General features: G+C 43.8%; 1 protein-coding gene across 2 annotated transcripts; it reads right to left on the reverse strand.

Moving 5' to 3' along the window:
• Positions 1–4,198: 4,198 nt before the first annotated feature.
• Positions 4,199–16,338, reverse strand: dcun1d5 (DCN1, defective in cullin neddylation 1, domain containing 5). Of its 2 annotated transcripts, none has more exons than XM_083772895.1 (10): positions 16,250–16,338; positions 12,598–12,692; positions 12,441–12,483; positions 11,443–11,551; positions 9,248–9,428; positions 8,519–8,610; positions 8,086–8,194; positions 7,383–7,487; positions 6,847–6,949; positions 4,199–6,023 (listed from the first exon to the last, which is right to left on the reverse strand). In XM_083772895.1, exons 4-10 carry the CDS (start codon positions 11,511–11,513, stop codon positions 5,953–5,955), a joined length of 732 nt encoding a protein of 243 aa, XP_083629021.1. In that variant the 5' UTR covers positions 11,514–11,551; positions 12,441–12,483; positions 12,598–12,692; positions 16,250–16,338; the 3' UTR covers positions 4,199–5,952. The 2 variants fall into 2 exon arrangements, with proteins under 2 accessions (XP_083629021.1, XP_083629020.1); XM_083772894.1 differs by having other exon boundaries at positions 11,443–11,555; positions 12,439–12,483.
• Positions 16,339–23,426: the final 7,088 nt, after the last annotated feature.

Consider the following 23,426-nt stretch of genomic DNA (forward strand, 5'->3'; position numbering starts at 1 on the left):
CGCCGATTAAATAATTAGAAATAAGAAAAAAAGGCAGGGTACAACACTTTTTGTTTTGTTTTTCTGATGGCAAGATGGCCGTGGTCTGCATATGGTCAATTGTGACTCAGACACTACAATATCACCGTCAACACCGTCAATATCACAATATCACAATTCTTTTATTTTAGCTCTCATGTACACTATATGCTTCATCTCTCTACGCTCCACGTCTCTGCACCAAAATCATCTTTAAAAGAATCACACTTTTAAGTGTGAAGTGACATCATCACATTCCGGCCAATCACCTTTGGCCTCCTCACTTTTTAAGCCCTCGGCCAATGAAATCGTCGCTATATGGGGGTACAACACACAGACACACAAAGGGGGCTAGCGCCGCTCAAACATAAATTGGGTCTAATTAAACATCTCTGGGTTATCACACCGTTCCTCTCCAGGTGCGTGAACGCGGTCGCCGCGAGGGCGAGGAGTCGGCGGCGACCCGACGCCACGGACCGAGGCTGCGGCGTCACCATGGCGACCCTGCCGGGCATGCATGACGACAGCGGGACGTCCCGGGACGGAGAGCGAGGAGGGTGGGGAGGAGGAGGAGGGGCGTGGGACACGACCCTGGAGAGCACCGCCTCGCTGAGCCCCGCCTCGCCTCCCGACAAGCCTCAGAGGAGCTTCCGGCAGAAGCGCGTGGTGGACGCGCAGCGCGAGACAGCGGCGTACCTGGAGAGATGCGACCGCACGGCGGCACAGGAGGAGGAGGAGGGGACGAAGGGGACGGAGGGGCGGAAAGACAAGGAGGAGGAGGAGGAGGAGGAGGCCAAGGCAGGAGGGGGTGAGGCCAAGACACTCTCAGGCCAGGGAGAGCTGGAGCCGGAGCAGCCGAGCAGCAGCAGGGAACCGGAGCGGCCCGCGTCAGAGACGGACGAGGAGCGAGCGAGTGAGGTCGGAGAGGAGGCAGAGGAGAGGGGAGGCGACAGGGTGGGAGAGGCGGAGCTACGAGGGAGTGAGGTTAGAGAGGAGAGGGGAGGCGACAGGGTGGGAGAGGCGGAGCTACGAGGGAGTGAGGTTAGAGAGGAGAGGGGAGGCGACAGGGTGGGAGAGGCGGAGCTACGAGGGAGTGAGGTTAGAGAGGAGAGGGGAGGCAACAGGGTGGGAGAGGCGGAGCTACGAGGGAGTGAGGTCATGAGAGAGGAGAGGGGAGGCGACAGGGCGGGAGAGGCGGAGCTACGAGGGAGTGAGGTCATGAGAGAGGAGAGGGTAGGCGACAGGGTGGGAGAGGCGGAGCTACGAGGGAGTGAGGTTAGAGAGGAGAGGGGAGGCGACAGGGCGGGAGAGGCGGAGCGACAGAGAGAGGAAGAGGGGGAGGAGGAGAAGGCGTCTTCAGGAGCCGTGGTGGCTGAGGCAGACGAGGAAGAGCTAGGAGGAAGTCTCAGCGACGACGAGCCTTCTTCTTCGGACGGCGACAGCGAGTCCGGACGGTCGTCCTCCGACTCGCACGAAGACGTGGCACAGGAGACACAGGTACACATCCATCAAAGCTGTGTTCAGACACAAGGCAAGTGTCTTGAATGCAGCTCAGTAAGACCCCACAATGTGAGAGGGGTGGGGCCGAGAAAGGCAGGCACGTTAATGTCAGGGCAATTTTCTATGTGTGTAACTGTATACACAATGGCAAACACAGGTATCTGAATCTGAAACTGTGATGTGACAATAAACCCGATTCTAAATGCTGGATTACGTTTCTAGGAAGAGCGGACGGCAACCTCCGACGTCGAACGGAGTGAAGCGGCGCCCCCTGATAATCCCCCCCGGCCGGCGGCCCGACGACGGAGCCGCGTGATTCGTCTGTACCAGTACGACGAGGAGGGGCGTCGTTACGGCCACCTGCTGCCTGACGACGGCGAGGAGCTAGGCCCCGCCCCCAAGCCCAAGCAGCGCTCGCTGTCCCTGACGCGGCTCAACGCCATCATGGCCGCCGCCTCGGCGGGGCCCCTGGACACGCCCCCACCAGGGACCACCACCACCAGGGACGAGAGGGAGGGGGATGGGCGCTCCCCCAGCCCCCCCACCACGCCACTGAAGAGCCCCGTCTTTCACATGGACATTTGACATTGACGCAATTAGCCCCTTCCCTAAGTCCCTCCTCCCCCAACACGCCCTTGTCCAATAGGCACGTTAGCAGCGAGGACTAGTAGACAGGGCAAGCTAGTCCTTCTCCCCCATAGAGATTCATGTTAAAGGACGGGATGTCTCCATGTATAATATAATAATCCATCATTTCAGTAGCAAGGCCATCAAAATGTATTCTAAAGCTAGTCAGTCTGCTTTCTAAATTGTTTCTGGAAAACCCGTTGCTAACCCGTTGTTGAAACCGGGCAGAAACCTATCTCCATATTTTACTCCATAGGCCTACTGTTTTTTTTTTTTTTTTTTTTAATGAATTGAATGCCCTATACTTTATCATACTGCAGCGTCACACGAAAGTAAGTGCATGCTTTTCAGCTTTCAGATCTGCTACTTGACCATTTGAATCCTGCAAAGTAACTGTTTTGTTTTTTTGTCGACTAAAACTATGACAAAAAATGTTTGTCGACTACCTTTTTCCACTGACAAAAACTAAATAGAAACTAAATGAAAACTAAGCTATGATGACTAAAACTAAGACTAAATATATCGACAATTTCGTCAACAAATAAAAACTAGAATAAAATGTTAAGGGACTAGTAAAATAGCAGATAGATCGCAGTAGATCGGTTATTTTCAGCAAGCATAAAATCAGTCATTACGACGGCATCAAGGCCCGCCAAAATACATTTTAGACGACTAAATCAACCGTAGATTTAGTCGACTAGAATCTCATGACATTTAGTCAACTAAAACTAGACACTAAAACATTCCAGGTGACTAAAACTAAACTATTCAAAAGACTATATGACTAAAACTAAAATCAAAACTTGCTGCCAAAAACAACACTGGCTTGTAGAACGGTGCAAGTGGCCCGGTTAATTTCTAAATACATAGAAAATTGCTTTCCCCCATCCTGAGTGTAATGTTAATATGTCATTAGGAACATGACTCCCATTATTCCTGGACATAAATCTAAAGGGAGACTTTAGATCGTGGCGATCATCTAAATCCCATTGTTCTGAATGTGTAACTGGATCTATCCCATTGAGACCTGGAACGCCATCTGTGTCACCTTAGCTTTTATTCGTTATTTTAGTGCCGCGCTATGAGCTTGTACATCTTTAAATAACTAAATTTTTTTTTTGCATAAATCAAAATATTGTAGTAAAAAACGCTTAACTCCATTGGACCCTCAAACTGTCTGCTGAAGCAGTTATTGTAGTAAAAAACGTTTAACTCCATTGGACCCTCAAACTGTCTGCTAAAGCAGCTAACTCCATCACCTCTCTCCCCCTCTCATGCAAGTCATTGACAATATATAGTCACAAAACACCAACTTTGATTATTGCTTTGTTTAAAAAATATATATATAACGTTTTCTTAATTTCCACCAGAGTGGCGTGCTACGAGCTTGTATGTCTGCTATTTTTGAAAAATCGTGAAATTGCGTTTGACTATATGACAAATGACAATTTCTACATCACATTAGTGTTCACTTACTGAAGGATGAAGCCACGTTGACTCCACTTAAGTTTTCCTTTTATTCATTCTTCAAAACATAAAACAACCTTAAGACTTAAACAAAAGGGGAAAGAAAAAAAATAGAGAAAAAGGGGGAGGGGGGGTACCCACCTCTGACCTTACGACACTAGTAATTATGAACCGAGAAGAAATATGATTGAAAACATGACCCCCCCCCCCCCCCCCAACTCCCACACCTTTTCATTTCAGCCCCTGCCCCTGTTCTAATTAACACTGTAGAAAGTCTCTTCGGTGAGAGAGAGAGAGAGAGAGTAAAGGGTCTCTCCAAGCTGATTGGCTGAGGAGAGGCCACGGAGGAGGACATTATTCCCCGCGGGTATAGTGTGAAATGTGAATGTGTGCGTCGTCCATTTCTCTAGCTACGCTTCGCGCTATAGGCCCCGAAAGGAAAGGCTAAGAAACACAGAGGAACGCAAGCTGAACTCGTACTACTACAGCAACGGTGTCTTTTGAAAGATAGCAGATCTACAAGCTCATAGCTCGGCACTTGGTGCCGTGCTATGAGCTTGTAGATCTGCTATTTTTCGATTTGAGCTTGTGGAGCTCAAAGATATGAATGATATGAACATAAGAAGTTATGTTTTTAACTCAAATCTTTGCTTCTGGGGGGGAGGGGGTGTGTCCCTGGAACAACAACATTTTCAGATGGGGGTCCGCGGGCCAAATTCAGATACTTCTGGAGGTCCTTGGCATGAGAAAGGTTGAGCACCGCTGACACATAGAAACATGAGGTCTTTTTTCAGAAAACAGTCAGGATTTTAGAAGACATTTCTTTTAGAATCGGCCTCGGGTCTAAATGGAATAAGCTTATTAAAAGAGTAAAGACACCGTTGTTAAGTACGTGTTTCTAGCACTGACGTAGATAAGAGCAATGGACACGCCGAGTAGTGAATGTGTGAGGACGAGGTCCGTTTATTCCCGGCAGGGTAGCGTGAAATGCTAGGTGTGCCACTTTGAAATGCGTAGTCCGTAGTAGGGATGCGTTCGTTCTCGCAGCACGTGTAATAACCACTTAAAAAAACCCCATTCTGGACGGGAACCCCTTTTGGTGTTTTAAACTGCTGCTATTTTAGAAAAATGCGGCACAAATCTCAGTCAGGCCTAATTGGGTTAAACCCTTCCGTTAAATCAGCTCTGTACTCGGTCCGTTCTTTTATTTATAATAAACCCCTCCTCTACACCGAATATCCCCCACAAGCCAAGTAGTAGTATTGGGCAATACTTGGGCAAAAAAAAACAAAAAAAAAGTTTCCCACCACCAGAATTGAGCATATCATAGATTTCTGATCCCACTGAAGAAGAAAAGAAATCGGCCATTCATTTTTTTCAATTATTTTAAGCCTATAGAATCCAGCCGTCCCAGGATCCTGGTGAGTCATCATGACCATGACACCTTTGATTCTGTGAAGAAATTAAAACGGAAAAAACGCTAAACAAAGGGGTTATTTATTAAACATAGTATCAAATAATTAAATATTCAAACTTTTCTTTTTTATAGGTTTTTATAGTCATGATTCACCAGCATCCTGGATGGCTTGATTCTATATGGGCTTAAAATAATTGATATAAATATTTGTGTAAATCTCTATGGGGAAAAGAAAGAAAAAAGGAATGGCAGATCTTTCAGTGGGTCCAGAAAACCACGCCCACTATAGGTGGCGCTAACAGGGTTCAAGTGGTTAAAGGAGAATTCCACGCTAGAAGGCTTTCTTACCTTTATTTGTAGTCGTTATGTCCCAACCAAAGAGGTCCAGGTGTTATTTTGAGCAAAAGCGCATTATTGGCTATTTCCCCTACCATAAGCCCTCAATGAATTGCATTGAAATTAATTGAATGGGGCTAATTCGCTTATTTCTATCTTCATAATGTAAATAGTATCCCAAATGGCACACTTTACTACTTATTTAGATGGAAATAAGCGGATTAGCACAACAACCCAACCCCCATTGAGGGCGTATGGTAGGGGAAATAGCCAATAATGCACTTTTGCACAAAACACCTGGACCTCTTTGGTGGGGACGTAACAACTACAACTAAAAGTAAGAAAGCCTTCTAGCATGGAATTCTCCTTTAAAGCGTGCGAGACAACAAACGGCAAAGTGTTTTGGTTTTTCTTTCTGTTGTGGTTTTTCGTAGAGCAGCAGCAGCAGCAGCAGCAGGAGATGCTATGTAGCTCCCGGCGGTAACTGTGTGTTCGTTCGTGTGTCTTCGTCGCCTCCCCCCGCTGCTGCTGGCGTCCTATTGGCTGGTTTTGGCGTGGTGGTGGGCGTCGTCGTCTTCCTCCGTGTGCTATGACGACGATGATGATGTCGCCGACCGACTCTTCTGCCACTCCACGAACTCGTCCAACATCACCGGCCCTGTGGACGCATGTTATATACATCACGTTAAGCGTTTACATTAAAGGACAACTTTAGCTTTTTTTCAACCAAGGTTCATGTTTTAGGTTGTTATTAGCCTCGATACCCAGGCTTTCCTTTCGTCTGCGCGAAAAATGAAAGCCTGGATTTACGCATGGGCTGCACTGGCCTAAAAGAGTCAACCCTTCCGCGTAGTATGCGTCGCTTCAAATGATGTGACATCAGGGCTCTGAGCGGTGTGTGCACCCCTCAAAATAACACCGCGAGGAAATCATTACCAGTGGAACTTCAAACGAGGCTATGCGAGGAAAATGAGGAGAATGGCTGAAGAACCCACCACACCGTCTAAGAAAATAAACCAACGTGTGCCGACTCTGTGGAAATAACTCCGGGGGGGGGGGGGGGGGGGGGGGGGGAGAGGAGAGACCGGGGTTGACGGACAGATCGGTGAACCAATCAGGGTGTGCGCAAATCTGAGCCGCGACCCTCCCATCTAGGCCAGAAAGGTCTAGCGTTAGCTCAGGCTAGGTTGTTATTAGAGAAAGTAAAAGATGAGTATTTTAGCTGTTTTTGACAGGACGGGGGCATTCGAGCATGGGGCTGATTATGTATTTTGTTACACATTTTTATAGACATTTCCTTTTTTTATTATTTACTATAGTCCTACTAGACCCCAAGAAATTACATCTGGCCACAAAAGATCACAGGATCTACTGAATGTGAAGGTAGCCTACTGGGGGGAAGCCACAGTGTGACACATTCAGTAGATCCCGTCTAAATGGGTTAAATGTGACATCCGTGTGGTCAGAGAAGGAACACTCACAGGCTCCGTCCTCGTCGTAGTTGCTGAGGTCTGCGTTGATGGTCCTGCTAAACTCCAGAACGTTGTACCACTGGTCCTTGTTCATCACCTTGTACTTAGACTGCTGTGGGAGGAGGAAGAGGAGACACCATGTACTTAACCCACCTTTTACTCAACCCATTCTGGGCGGGAACCCCTTTTGGTGATTCAAGCATTATGTTAAGCATTAGCTGTTGAAAAATAGCAGATCTACAAGCGCATAGCGCGGCACCGAGTGCCACGCAACGAGCTTGCAGATCTGCTATTTTTGAAAAGTCGCGAAAATGTGGTGTGAATCTTTGAATATATTCTTTCACAGTGAACATTTTTTAACTCAAATCTTTGCATCTGGGGGGGGTTCCTGGAACAACATATTTCCAGATGGGGGTCATCTGAAAATGTTTGAGGACGACTGACATAGAAACATGAGGTTTTTCAAAAAAACTGTCAGGATTTAGAATCGTCGTCAGGTCTAAATGGTTAAGACTGCTGTGGGAGGAGTGACCTCTGAACCTTACCTCCAGGAAGTGGTTGAAGACGGGGAACAGGGGCCACGTCCTCCCCAGCACCAGGGCTAGCATGGACTTGGCCGTGTCCATGTCCAAACTCCTCTGGTCCTTATCCTGGTGGCGGGAAGGACAGGGTACACTCAGGCCTGTCACAATTATGATTTTTTTTCTAAGATATGTTTTGGGCTTTTTCTGCCTTTATTTGACAGGTACAGTAAGCCGACAGGAAATGGGGAGAGAGAGAGAGAGAGAGAGAGAGAGAGAGAGAGAGAGAGAGAGAGAGAGAGATGGGGAGTGACATGCAGTAAATGGTCGTCGGGATCGGGACTCGAACCCGCGACACGCCGTCAGGCTGGCATTAGCGGTCCAGGCACAATTGTCTACTCGCAATTATTTTAGAGAATCGTCAGAACCGTTTCCACGTTGAAACTTTTTCATACATTCATACACAACGTGTAAGCTTGTAGATCAGCTATTTCCGCTATATATATATTTTTTTAACCTTAGTTTTTAGTATACAAATAATGCATGTCATTTTCTTTTCTTTGTAAACAAGATGGAAAAAATGATTTTCAGATCATGTCCTTGATATGAAATATCAGAGAACCACTGAAACATGGGTATACTTCAGAAAACTGGAGGATTTGGACAAGACCTTTTCTTTTAATTTCGACGTCAGGCCTAAATGGGTTAAACAGGACAGCATACTGACCCTGGCGAAATCGAAGGCGTATCTGTAGATGTTTTTAAAGAGCACGGCGTCGTTGAGTTGACAGCGCAGGTAGTCCAGCTTACGCTGCAGGCTCTCTGTGCTGTCACACCTGGGGGGGAAAACACAGTCACTCAGCTGCTTGTACTTGAGGTTTGATTGATTGAAAATTTGTATTAACAGTTCGTAGAATGGTTACATTTTAAGGAAAGTACAGGTCAATAAAAACTGCTAAGAGGACGAATCTAGAAAAGAAAAGCACCACTGAGACTTGTTTGCATCAGGGTCCTCCGTTTGCAATTCATCGGAACATTAAAAAAATGAAGAAATCACTGATTAAACATTTGCTTTTATATATGAAATATATCTGAGACTATTATCTAAGATGTGACCAAAGTCCATTGTGACTCGTGTAGAGCAGCAGTTGTTAACTTACTGTAGTGAGGTCATTCCCTTGAGCCACTCCTCCTTTGTGAAGAAGCCCATATTTGGCGCTTCCAATTTCCACGCCAAGACTAGCATGATAATCTGGGAAGAGACGACAGCAGAGAGAAGACGGATGGCATCATCAAAACATGTTCACATGATCCAATCTGGGGTAGTGCTTTTCAACCCTTTTCAAATCATATCAAGGTCCAATATTAATTCACTATTTGAAGTGACTTACGAGCTTGTAGATCTGCTATTTTTTTTTAATCGTGAAAATGTGGCGCGAATCTTTGAATATACACCGGTATATTCTTTCAGAGCCAACGTTTTTAACTCAAATCTTTGTTTCTAGGAGGTCCTTGGAACAACATATTTTGAGATTGGGGTCCGGGGGCCAATTACATTATAATTCTGCGGCTCCTTCACATGAAAAAGGTTGAGCACCACTGACACAGAAACATGGGTTTAAATCAGAAAACTTGCCCCTGATTTAACCCATTTTGGGCAGGAACCCCTTTTGGTGTTTTAACATTGTTATAATTTAGCTATTGAAAAATAGCAGATCTACAAGCTCATAGCGCGCCACCAAGCAGCACGCTACAAGCTTGTAGATCTGTTATCGTGAAAGTATTTATTTCAGAAAACTGGAGGATTTAGAAGTTTTTTTTTTAAATCTGATCTCAGGTCTAAATGGGTTTTTAAATCAATGGAATGGATATTGGATCTCCTCCCTCACATTCTCCGGTTCCACGCCGATGTCCTCACAGAACTTCTCCATGCCCTCGGGTCCCACCACCTCGTCGGTTCCGGCGTACTCGTAGAACCAGGCCAGGCACTTCTTATTGGAGAACGGGTCCTCGGCGCTGATCTGCCTGCCCCCGCCCCCGCCGCCGCCGTGGATGTGAGGCCTGCAGAAACTTGGAGGAGAGCAAACAAACGTTCAAGTTTTATTTATTCTCCAAATTACACCGAGTAATCAAACTCATTTTCAGTGTCGTCGAGCAATACAATCACATCGAAAGACATCACAATACATCAGAAGATCAGGGGGAAAAAAAGAAAAAAAAGAATGCAATACAACACAATACAAGGTATACATGTGAAATTACATAGGTTTACAAATAAAAAGCTAAAACTGTAACATACTGCGTGTATTTACCGGGGTGCATACTTAGTTTAGACTAGTCACTGGTTAGACATGGGTTAGGTTTAGGTGTGCTGCCCCGTGGGAGGTTAGGTTTATGGTGAGGGTTTGAGATAGGTTGTAGTTGTAGGACTAATGACTGGTCTAACCAATGACCAAAAACTGTCTAAACTAAGTACTGCACCCGTATTTACCACCACACGATGGCACTGTAGCACAGACTACCCGTCACACTCACACTGTACTCAGGATGGGAGTTCATGCTAGGATGAGATCCGAAGAAGAAGATGGCGGAATAAACAAACCTATGCTGTTACACACGTCTTGTGTTTATTAATATAAAAGGTTTACAACCAACCAAAGGGTCAAATAATACAAAAACAAATTTCAAATAAAAAGCTAAAACAAATTTCAAAATTATCTAAAAACAATTACACATTGTGGGGGTCTGTATGCCCACCAAGGTTTTACTTTTAAAACGTTGCAAGGCTGGCCCAGGCCGTAGCGTAACGGTCTGGGCACCGGACTGGTGATCCAGTCGCGGTGTGCCGCGGGTTCGACTCCCGGACCCGACACGGCCTTTACCGCATGTCATCCCCCCATCTCTCTCCCGTTTCCTGTCAGCCTACTATCTGTCCCTTAAAAAATCAATAAAAGGCGTAAGCCGCAAAAAAAATATCTTAAATAAAAAAATAAAATAAAATAAAACGTTGCAAGGTTACCCATGTGGTCAATTTTAATGTATTTTGTAGGTCGATCCATGTATTAGGGCCACAGAAGCTAAAGGCAGATTTAACTAGTTCAGAGTTAACTTTTGGTAACTTTTGGTACCTTGAACAAGCTTTTTTTTTCTGATGTTATCTCCGAATTTAATGTACGTCATCAGTCGTTATCGACACCATTCAACGCAGCCAGTATGGATATTTCCACATGTGTTTTTGACATTTTTAGTTTTAATCATACTTGAATAGTTTAGTTTGTCACATTTTAGTCACCTGGAATGTCTTGGTGTTAGTCTAGTTTTAGTCGACTAAACATCATAAGATTTTAGACGACTAAATCTACAGTTGATTTAGTTGACTAAAATTAATTTTGGCGGGCCTTGATGCCGTCGTAATGACAGATTTTACACTTGCTGAAAATAGCTGAGATACGTCGCAAAGCTACGCGTTGTGAGCGTGTAGATATTTTTCAGCATGCAAGTGCAACCAAGTGTAGAATGACTTCGTTTTCATTTAGTTTCCATTTAGTTTTAGTTAGTGAAAAAAGTTACATTTTTTGTCACAGTATTAGTCGACAAAAACAACAGTGCCACATACCAACGTTGTTTCCAGCCATTGGGAAAATGCGAAAAGTTATGCGATAGCATAAACACATTTTCTTTTTTCTTTTGAGGGTCTTTTGAAGCCAAAAGTGAGGACAGAAAAGTGAAAGACGCCAAAGGTGATTGGCCGGAATGACATTTGTGACGATTTGATTGTCCTGAGAACGGAATGTGATGTATGATGATAAGTGCGCCCCTCACTTCACACGGGTGTGATTTCATTCCAGTGTCCACTATCTAAAAAATTTATAATCCTGCGCGCTAGACTCTCTCTGCCACCCTGGGGAGAGCAACGGACTGACCTCATGCTTCTTTCAGTGCATGAGGAGTCCACCCGACACCTTTCCACTGACTGACTACATTGATTCCCTAAGCTCCTGTGAGTGAGAGAGAGAGAGAGAGAGAGAGAGAGAGAGAGAGAGAGAGAGAGAGAGAGAGAGAGATGCTCTTTCAGCACAGTTACCTGGTGATTTTACATTTCCTGAGCTCATGCTCATCGACGCTGTTTGACTTTCTCTTCTTTTTAACAGGCATCGCGGACTCTGGATGGGGACTCACTAACTGGGCTGGACCTGGAGAGGACAGGGGGACAGCAAGAACACACACACACTGAACCCATTGAGAGACCTGAGGCCACATTCTACAAGTCACTTTAACAGTAGAATATCTGTACAGTCAGTGTACAATTCAACTATAAGTACGACGCCAGGCCCAGGAAATCATTCCCAATGCATTTTCCACATAGACATTTCAAAAAGTATTTATTTAGAGATCTTATGAAGGCCTATTCATAGTCTGGATTTTCGGTGGTAAGGTGACCACCGCTCCGGTGGTGAGCTGACCACCGGAGCTGAAATAACGTTGAGCGGTGGTGAGTAAAAACAGAGAGAAGGGCTGGAGCCGGTGGCGGTTGTTTGCTCTTCACCGCGGCTCGTGACGTCATGTTGTAGTTCGGTGGTCACCCCACCACCGAAAATCCAGACTATGTATGAGCCTTAAGCCAACTCGAGTCGTGACAAATCATGACAACAAACACATTATTTTGGTCCAAACAAATAATTACAAAGAAGAGAAATAGCAAAAAAGGTGTTGTACCATTTTTTTCCTTCTTTGTCACTTCTTTGTCACAACTCCAGTTGGCTCGTAAACGTCTAAATAAATACTTTTAGAAAAGTCTATGGAGAAAAATTAACGGGAAATTATTTTCCGGGTCTCTCGAGGGGGGCGGGACTACGACGCTCTATAGTGCTATGTCTAAATAACAAAGGTGGAGTCTGAAGAGGTAGGTTTTTCAGACTACGGCTATAGACATATATAGCCTAGCTAAAATCTAACATGATACAGATGGCGCTATCCTGACGGTTTAAAAAGGCTTTAAAAGGGTCATCCATCTCCACTGGTCAAATCAGAATGATGTAATGTAATGATGTAAATGTACTTAACATACAGTAGGTACTGTACCTGTATATTTGTGTCTTCCCTCTCCATTCAAATCTATCAAATTCTACAAACAAAAATAATACAAGAATAAATTAGCCTTCAGTAAAATATACAACATTGTGTGGGGTTCTTTTTTTGTTTATCTCTGCAACGAGCAAAAAAAGAAAATTTAACGTACAAGTTTGTCCAGCGTCTGAGAGACTGTCGAGTCGACGTCAGCCAGGCCTCGGCAGCACCAGACTTGTCGTGGTTTTCTTCTGATCAGACAGGTCCCTGGAAGAAATTTAAACCATGACATTATTTAAATAAGCTGGAAATACGAGGAAATGACAGAGGGAGAAACAGTATCCAACATCAACTTTAACGACTGCACGACAGGAGTTTTCATGTTCCATGGTAAAGAGTCTAAAGACTATGGTGATTAGTATATTGACACCACCTGGGCGGGTCAGTCGTTCCTGATGTTAAGCTAAGCCTATGTGTTCAACAACACAGCTATGCAAAATAACACAGTAGAGCTATATATGAGGTGACGAAAGCTTGTCCTGCACATAGAGTTATAAAGGATAGCGGGTGGACCCTCGCAGTACAACAGGAAAGAGCCCTGGATGGAGTCTACACAAGAATGCTACGAATGGCACTAGGGGCTATTGCGCCACCCCTTACCCCTTATCCCTAAACTCATTTGCCATTTTGTACTATTTAAGCACCAGCTACATAGACGCACTGCGGCACGATACGACAGCTTAGCTAACAACCACTGTAGACTAGAGCTCAAGAACCTGATGTTAGATATGAAAGTGTGGAGGGCAGTGATCCAGGAATCACGAGTTGGCGTTGGCTAAACCTCACTCTCACAGTAACTAATTAGTTATAGTTAGTTAGCACAATAACATGACTCACTTTTCAATCATTAATGAAGTCAATATATATAGCACATACAACCAGAAAACTGTGACATTGGGTTAACGGGGCTTCTTTCAACAGACGAGGAGGTTTATGCTTTATATGAAACAGGCTAGTTGTTCAAAGTAGCTGCTTTAGTTAGTACGTACAATAACGTGACTTATCATCAATGAAGTCATAATACTATAGATATCCAATAGCTATATTTAGCCGGGGAGCCAAAGGCCCAAAAGCTCAACGGTTAAGGATTAACCTGTGATGTCATGCTGTACTTTTTATTTGTGTTTTCTCTATTCACTTGGTCATTAAGGTCCACATAATGGGAGGCCTGCTCCGCCGAAAACATCACAAAAAAATTTCATCATGCTTTAAGTAGCATGTGACAATTGTGACAAACTAGGGGGTTTTCATGATTCTGAATCCATTCCAAGCATTTGTTTTGCACGAAAAACACTCCTTGGCCTAAAAACAGACATAGCCGTCATCACAAATGTGATGAGGTCAGCACAAATGTGATGAGGTCAGCACAAATGTGATGAGGACAGCACAAATGTGATGAGGACAGCACATTTGGGCACATTTTGGCAAGTGGCTATGGCCGAATTTAGGCCAAGAAGGAGTGTTTTTCATGCAAAATGAATGCTTGGAATGGATTAAGAATCATGACAACCCCCTAGTTTGACATGTCACAATTGTCGCATGATGAAATTTGGGAAATGTTGCCTTATATTGGTGGACTATGGTGTGGTATATCTCATTCTGTGGACCTTAATGACCAAATTATTAGAAAAAACACAAATAAAAAGTACGGCATGACATCACAGGTCCTGTCCAATTTTGGGCCTGTGGCTGTATGTAAGTATGTGTATGTAACACCGGTATGTTCCACCACCGGTGGAAAAATATTCTCTATGAGGGTTTTCTCTGGGCATTATCAGTAGAAGGGCGCAGTGGAGTATCTATTAAGTATTTTTTTCTAGGTGGAATAATAATCCCTTTTTGGCCAAAAAGTAGCTTTTATACGTGTGGTGGGGGGATCAGAGTGCTTCCACTAAGGAAAGTAGGCTTTCTAATGACACAACCCGCCTTTGTATTGCTGAGAGAGAAGAACGTTATTTATATTTACGCTAAAGACAAGAGGCTGGTCTGCATTTATGCGAGCCCCGGAAGTCATCGGTAACAGCTCTAAAATGCAACGGCATTAGAGCTATGGACCAGAGGGTTAATAATGGGGCTTCTTACAACAACAGACGAGGTTTATATGAAGACGGCTACTAGTTCTAACAAAGTAGCAGCTCTGCATCAGTCAGTCAGCTAGCACAGTGGTTCCCAACCTTTTTATACTTATCTACCACCTCAGAAAATATTTGGCTCTCCATGTACCTGTGTACCACCATATTAACTGATGTTAAGATACAGGAGCGTATACCCGCCATTTTTGTTCCATCTAAGCCAAGAATGCTGCTGCTCTGACAAAACTCTGTATAATCACTAATCAGCAGATACAGCTGATGATATTTCTAACGTGATTAATCAGTTCTTAAATCTTCCATCAACGGCTAGGTGTGCCGTCATGCGCATTTCAGCTCAGCTGGAGAGCCTATTTCAACCAATTGCTTGGTCAGAAGAACAATCTGTATGTAGCAATATAAATATTTACTTTCGTCTTTTTTCTGCTTTTTTGGGCGACTCCTCTCAGTGGCTGGGAACCTCTGCCATTTTCATTTCAAGGCCCATTATTTATTTGGCATTTGGCCACAAATTGATGACATTTAGCCTCTCTTAGACCAGAGAATAAAGAACATTTTGTTGTCGGTTAATATTAACCACAATTCCATGCTGTATTGAAACATTGATCAAAAATAACAATTAGTTTACATTGTTCCATTTGTGTAGACTTCTTGTAAATTAAGTAATGTAGATGTTTAATAATAATGTAACTCTTGAGAGTGTAAAATGAAACCAAATGGAGTCCGTACGGGTTCATTTGACACTTTCAAGAGTTAAAGATCTAATAATGGTCCATTTGGTTACCAACTCTAGTACTCTACATCATTTAGCTGGGAACAACAGTGGAACCTCAAGGACCCGGACCACTGGTTGGAAGAAAGAAATACTGTATTACAGTATACACACCAATGGTGTGACCACACACACACACACACACACACACACACACACACACACACACACACACACACACACACACACACACACACACACACACAGAACTGAGTTAAGAGGCTTGTTTAGCTTGTTCTTGTTGTTAGCTGAAGTGACACCGCTCCTTAGCCTCTCGGGGGGGTTGGTAAAGTTGGTGGTCCTGGTGGTCTGTCTGGGAGAGCAGGGCAGGGGGACCACCGGGGTTCGAACCAACCGGTTGGTGCCACACACTCACTGACACACAACAACTCAAGGCTTATATTATGCGTGGCTTTTTTTGTTTAGCTATAGCTAGCTCCTGTGTGTGGCTATAGTGGCTAACTGTCAGTGTTGCCAGATTTTGCGAGAGACAAGAGGAAACCAAGTCTATGAAACCCTGTGCATCAGCTAATTGAAAATAATTTGTAACATTTATGGGTGGGGGGGTCCTGACATAAAATTGCCATGATAGAATATTTGAGAACCACTGGTTTATTATCTATACAACATATAGGCATTTAGGAAGTACTGGTTTATACAACATAAAACACTAAAAACAGTCCAAATAAGGAAATGAAATAAACAAGCCCAAGGTCGCTTATAAATGCAGGCATGGCAACCCTGGGTTGTACTGCGTTGAGCAGGGAGCAGCTAGCCGTTAGCTTCATTAATATAAGCGCTATAGTTACGACGGGGTCGTTTTTTAATGGACACCAACAAAAATACATCTCGCTACAAAATGCCAAACTATGCCATGAAAAAACTTGATAAATAAATCTTACTTTTGTTCTTTATGTTGTTTTATTTAAACCTCGTCGGGAGTCTCGGAGAGAGAAATCACTGTACACACCGGGTTGGTTGCAGCGTTGCCAGGTTTTGCGACAGAAATAAGCGAAGGTCTATGAGAACAAGCTCAAAAGAAGCCACAGCGGTTTGAAAATAGACGATCTACAAGATAACATTAACAACGCGAAACATCTGCTATTTATTTATTTATTAAATAGGGAAAAGGTGATTTTCTTTTTTGAGGGGCGCTATCACCTCCTATCATAGACATAGAGGGCCCCATATATATATATATATATATATATATATATATATCACAAATTTTGTCCAAATTCCCATTGACAATGAATGGATACATTTTCGGCATTGTGCCTGAGCAAAAATAATAATTTATAAATATTGTATTATGACCAAAAAAGGTATCTAGGCTGAAGCTATATTAGCTTATTATGCCCACTCTTAACACATACAATATACCGTATACATGACGAACAAAACAATTAAAAGAAAATGTGTTTTTATAATTAAATAAAATTAAAAACAATAAAAACAGTGGCTTATAAAAAGCGCACATGGCAACCCTGGTTGGTTGTGGTTGGTTGTTACTACTTCTGGGCGACCACACATGCGCAGGGGTGTCCTGTAATTATGAACAACAACGTTACATTTCAGAGACAAATTATTAGACAACAGTGCAATTTGTATGCCCTTAAAACGTAATCAGTATGAAAAATATAAAGTGCACTCGTTATTTGCAAAGCTTTATTGCGCGACGAAGCAGAAAATGAATGATTTTCTTTAATGCACCCCTCTGATTCAAAACATGGGCCGTACCAAGACCTTTAAAGACACAGTGTATTATTTTTTTACCCTCACATGTTGCACTCACATGGTTATGATGATGATGATGATGATGATGATGACGACGACCCATATAATATATTAGGCCTACATTGAATTATTATTAATGTAGCCTATATGTGTAATTCGTCATTGTAGATACATTTTATACATGTAGGCCTACATGTTATAAATTATAGCCTATGGGTCATCGATCATTGTGTGCAACATGTGAAGGCAATGGATGCAAAAACAAAATGACAAAATAACCCAGAGAGAAAATCATTACATTATACATGGCTGTACCTATACAGTACAACCGGCTGCTATGGCATGGTAAACCAGACTGTTTTTGACCAATAGCCTACCCACTGATTGTATGAATATTATATTTATTTTGTGAGGGGCCCTAGCCCCCTCCTTTGTCCAGCAATTTGAAGGGGTGTGTGTAAACACAAACATTGTATGCCATTGATAATGAATGTAAACACAAACATTAGGCTACACAAACATTGAAGACAAAAAAGTGAGGATGTGAATTGTGATTGGCTGGAATGAGATGAAGTATGATGACAAGAGTGCCCCTCACTTAGTTCAAACGGGTGTGATTTTTGAGTCCCCACACGTCTCAACATTTGCCATTGACAATGAAAGGAGAAATTACAGGTCAAATGTCCGCCAAATATGATGTAAATTTGTGGCAACACAAAGCGGCCCTCACTTCACACGGGTGTGATTTTATATTAATAATTATTGAATCAATGAGTCAATCAATCAATAAATCACTGTTGAGGTAGAGGCATGCTGGGACACAGGTCTACACTCTACACACACGCTTTAATAGAAAAAAATATGAATCAGTGGTTCCAATATTGAGCGTTTCTGGGCAAACATCTCCCAGGATTGAGTAACATTGATTGATATTCCATTTATTTCCTTGCTAGAGTGTTTGTTCAGTAACAGACCCTATAGGTCAGGATACAGATTAAACAGAAGTGGAATTGTAGGCCTACATGTAAATTGATGACAAAGAAATGAGCAGACACAATTATGTTGATATGGTGATGTAATGGTGATGTAAAACAAACGGTGCCAACACACACATTAAACGGCATTAACAATAAAGAGACAATATGACGTAAACGACACATTATTGCCAATGCGTTTGAACTAAAGAAAAAAATTAAACCTGTGTATAGGAGGGGCTAGTGCCCCTCAAAAAATAATCTCATAAATGGGTAGGCCTACTCTGTTCTGATTGCCTGAAATATTGTCACATTCCTGAACATGTATTTTCTGTTTATCAAAGAGCTGGAGAGACAGGGAGAACCCTGATTAATATCAGAATGTAGTGATTTACCTTTTATTTTATTTTATCACTTAGCCTACCCTATATATTTAATAATATTCACATAGCCTGTCAGATGTTCTCCAGACTTCTTTCAATGCTACTATAACCTCAAAGGCAGCTTTTGGGATGTGGCCTGCTGCATGCGGTCCCTGACCCGAAGATGAAACACACACTGGGGTGTCTTTTGGTCTGTGCATACTGGGTGTATCTGTTGGAAACCCGAAATTGTAACTATTAGACCTGTACGTGCCCGTCGGCCACCGGCCTACTTGAGAACGATGCAACTTGGGAACCTAATAATACCCGTTGTTAACTTGTCATAGCACCCATAGCACATCTGTCTGTGTCCCTTTTGTGCCCATATGGAGATCTCTGTATCTGTCTGGGCTCAGGCACATCTTCGCGCACAGCCGCGTCAGAAGAACCTGACGCCCGATGTCAACCCCCAGCTTTTTAGACAGCTGGTGGATGGAAAAGAAGCTCCACCTCCGCGGCTGACTGACGCGGAGGAGAGCGTTTCCGGGAATCTGTCCGTCAAGAATATTTTCGAAAACATTTGAAGCGAGATATAGACTGAAAATTGATTCCATTTGATCAACACTAACTTCCTTGTTTCCGAGGCGACTCGTTAATTGCCTCTGCGGGGCCACCTTGGAATACTTTCATTACCATAAGCAAGGAAATACAATTTATGAATTTGTATATTAAGTAGACATGTAATAAGCGAGACAATGTCTGGCTAGGTGGTCATTGTTGGGAGATAATTCACCTTCAGGGTGATTAACCACCGATTAACCACAGAAGCAAAGCGCGCGCCAGAGACTTGTAATGAACGCATGCAGGCTTGAGGCTAGTCGGTTAGTCCACTCTGACTTTATAATATACAGACGTCATGAATAACTGATAAACCTCAAAATCAATACGGCCATATTTGGGCACGGGCAGACCATTAGATTCTACGATAGAATCTGCACCCATAGTGCTAGAAATGTAGGCACAACAGAGAGAGGTATTAGTAGAAGAAGAACACTTTGATTGACCGACCAGAATCGACCATGACGTCAATGTGATGTCATATTGTAGCACTGGCTACATTTATTATCTTTCCAAAGTCGTTTTTTTGCCACTCTACTATTGACCTCTGAAGATCTTATTACTGTGAATGTGTTTTGGACTATAGGGATATGTATTTGGTCTCCAAAGGCCTCGTTAGAAAAATACACAACTGTGAATAATTCATCTTAATTAATTAAATGAACATCCAAACAATGGACTTTCACAGATCTAGCCCACATCCAGCCCCATACCAAGGCAATGCCATGCCATATCAAGGTAATGCCATGGCATATCAAGGTAATGCAATGGCATATCAAGGTAATGCAATGGCATACCACCAATGTCCTAATAACTACATGCATCCACCAAAGGTATCTTCCCCAGCAAAGTACTGTCATCGGCCTATCCCGCCTTCAGCTCAATACCATGGTAATGCAATGACAACATACTGGCAGCAACAGCAACGACCAAATAACTACTTAGGTGCAAACCCACCAAACAGCCCCCATGGCCAAATGAAGCACTGTCATGGCCCGAGCCTGCTTTCGGCTCCATATCAAGGTAATTCAGCAGCACACTGGCAGCAACACCAACAGTACTTTGTCACAAAGCCTCCGAAGGCCTCTAAAATCTCAGGCCAAGGGAAGCACTGTCACCGCCCTCCCCCTCCTTCGGCTCCATTTCAAGGTATTCCGGTGGCACACTGGCAAGGCCCAAAGCCACCCATGTTCTCTAATAACACCCCTGGGGGCCAGATGAAGCACTTTCACCGTCCTCCGCCAAGCGGCAGAGGGCGGAGGGGGCAGCAGAAAGGACGCAGGGGCCGCAAAGGGTCCCAAGCACTTGGGGGCAATAAGGGAGCCAAGTGTGAGGGGACAATTAATAATCCCCCAAAGAAAGTTATCCTTCATGGAACTAAGTGCGAGGACAAAACAAGTAATTTTCCAATGGGAGTTATTCGGGGGGATAAATGTGAAAGTGAAACGGGTCCTCAGAACGAAATTATCACTGAGGGAGATGAACTCACTCCCTCAAAGGACGTTATCACTCCCCCAAAGGAGGTTATCATTCGTGGAGTTAAGAGTGAAGATGGAATGACTCCCCCACCAAAGGATGAAGTTATTGTTCAGGGAGATAAGTGTGATAGCGTAGCGAGTCACGCAAATGAAGTTATGATTCGGGGAGATGAAGTTACGGGTGAAATAATAAGTCCTAGTCGTCCGTCAACGATTAAACGTCCCCACGAGGGTAAGGACGATGAGGAGGGTATGGAGGAATTGAGCCACAAACGGCAAAAAGTGCAGGAGACGGGTGACTGCAGCAATGAGTTGTTTCCTCGCGTCAAACCGAATCCTTCGCGGCGTGTTAATCAACCCGGCAAGTCAAAGAAAAAGCAAAGGAGGGCCAGGAAGACCACCACCAGTAAGGCTTCGAGACCATCAACGAAATCAGCCGCAAACGCTCCTCCAAAGGGGATCATCAGTCAGGGAGGTAATTGTGAGAATAATAAGACCAGCCAATCTAACACACCTCTAGAGGCCTGCTTCAAGCTGCAGGTGGCCAACTCTTCGATTCAGGGCGACACGGGGTGCACAGACACCTTGCCGGGCCACAACACCTCTTCTGTATTTCCTTTTTCTCAAGCAGACGAGCGGTCTCTGAGAGACGCAGCGTGCTACAGTCCTCTGGCCCATAAGAGATACATTTTCAACCAGTATTCTGACTGTCTGTCCCTTCACGACGGTAACTCGAGGATTCCGGGGACGGACTTCCCGAAGATTCCCGTGCGACCAAGGATCGGAGCCAAGCTCTTCGAGACGGATCCTTTCCCCGGCTGCTTCAGTGATCCTGTCAGGTCAGAGTAAGTTATCCTAACCACGATACCATTAGACCGGCTCATGAACAAACAAAATTATTTACTATATTCCACCTCATTTCATTGAAATTGGACCGGGCACCGGCCTACTAGGGGCCAAAGAAAGTTGAGACCGAAGCCAAAGCCATACCCGTTGTAACCATCAGTCTCCCTTTCATACCCATACCGGTATAGAGATCTCTGTCTGTCTGCCTGTGCTTTTATGAGATATCTATATCTGTCTGTCCTTGTCCCTTGCATGCACACACCATATGTGGAGATCCTGGATGTTATCAGTATCTGGCCATCGGGGACATCGGTGGTTCTGCACAGTTCTCGTGCAGCGGTGGTAAACGTCTGTGGAGAATGGTAAAACATCTGTGGAGAATGTGTGAAGAGTGCAGACTCACCGTGGAAAGTGGACTGACTAAGTGATCAAATAAAGGGCAGGTGAATTTTCCAAATCAAGCTTATAGGCGGCTCTTTTGGGCCACGGCCAGGTCCTTTTCTGGTGGTTCCGGACAACCGCCTGACATGTGGAATTTGAAGTCTTGTACGATAATGTTAGGTACCATGTTATCTCATCTCACATAAAGTCATAAACTACTATAGCTACTAGTCCTGCTATACTAGCTATAGTGGGTGCTATGTAATCCTAAACATCAGCTGCTATATGTAATCCTAAACATCAACAAAGCTAGTTCTTAAACTTAAACATGTCTATTGTTTCTGAACTGGGAAAAGGTTCAGAGTTGATTTCAAAATTTGACCCGAGCACAAAAATAAAATTGCGATTATGCTGTTTTCTGTCTGAACGTACAACAGATATAACCCAGCAATTTGATTTCACGAATGTTATCACCGTCCCAACACACACACACACGCACACACGCACACACACACACACACACACACACACACACACACACACACACACACACACACACACACACACACACACACACACACACACACACACACACACACACACACACACACACACACACACACACACACACACACACACACACACACACACGCACACCATGCACTCCTAGCAGTTTCTGATATGCACATTTAATTTAGCAGTCGCTTATGAACATGTCCTTACTGGGTACTGCAGCCAGTACAGTCCATAGTATCCATTATCTGAGAACTACTAAAAGGAGGCCAGTCTATCACACTGTCATTTCACGTTTCGGGAGAGTTCAGTTCTGTCAGTAACAGGCCTATATTATGATGGCATCAGCAGTACTGTGACATAGTATTGTCAGAGAACTTGGAGGTCATCATCGAGAGATCAGCCTCCAAGACAAGATGCACAGATTGTGGAATCCCTATAGATTCCAGTCAAATGTGCACTTATCCTCCTATAAATGCGGTGTGCAGGCCGTGTTGGCAAGTCGTGGCGGACCCTTCGCGTGTGTTTCTAAATTGTACGTAACTTTAAGATTTTCTATATTTCTGCACAAATAAAAATATAATCAGATGTCCTGGTAGTTTAAAAAAGAACCCAATTAAAAATGCAAACGAATGAGACAGAACTGTGGCATTATTATAATGTGGCAAAAGTATATTTATCTCTGATTTTAGCAGTTAAAGTCACAGTCACAAAGAAACAATCAAGTCACAAATAATCAACCGAGTTTGTTCATCAATAATGACATTAGTACTTCAATGGAGGCCAAAACTTGATTTGCTTGCACACTGGAAGTTATAATGCCAATTATTTTCATGATATTGTGCCAAGCCTCCAGGCTATATGGGATGTACTCCAGTCTGGTGCTGCGTGGAACTGCATATTTGGGCACGACTTTAATCATGTTCTATAATGAATGACAATTAATCACAGGAACGCTGCAGTTTCCATTCTGGGCATGCAGTCCAATAAGTGAAGATTCAGCAAAAATAAAAAAGGCACAACATCCTGTGAAGATATGCTTGATCTGTAAGCTCAGCCTATTCACAACATGATGCGCTGTGAGCTTGTTGATCAGCTGCTTTTCGGCAAATAGATCCAGGTGTAGAGAAGGGAAAAGGAGGGGGCCAAATAGAGACCCCTGTGGTCACT

The sequence above is a fragment of the Protomyctophum parallelum genome, assembly GCF_964188405.1.
Source record: "Protomyctophum parallelum genome assembly, chromosome: 9".
NCBI lineage: Eukaryota > Metazoa > Chordata > Actinopteri > Myctophiformes > Myctophidae > Protomyctophum > Protomyctophum parallelum.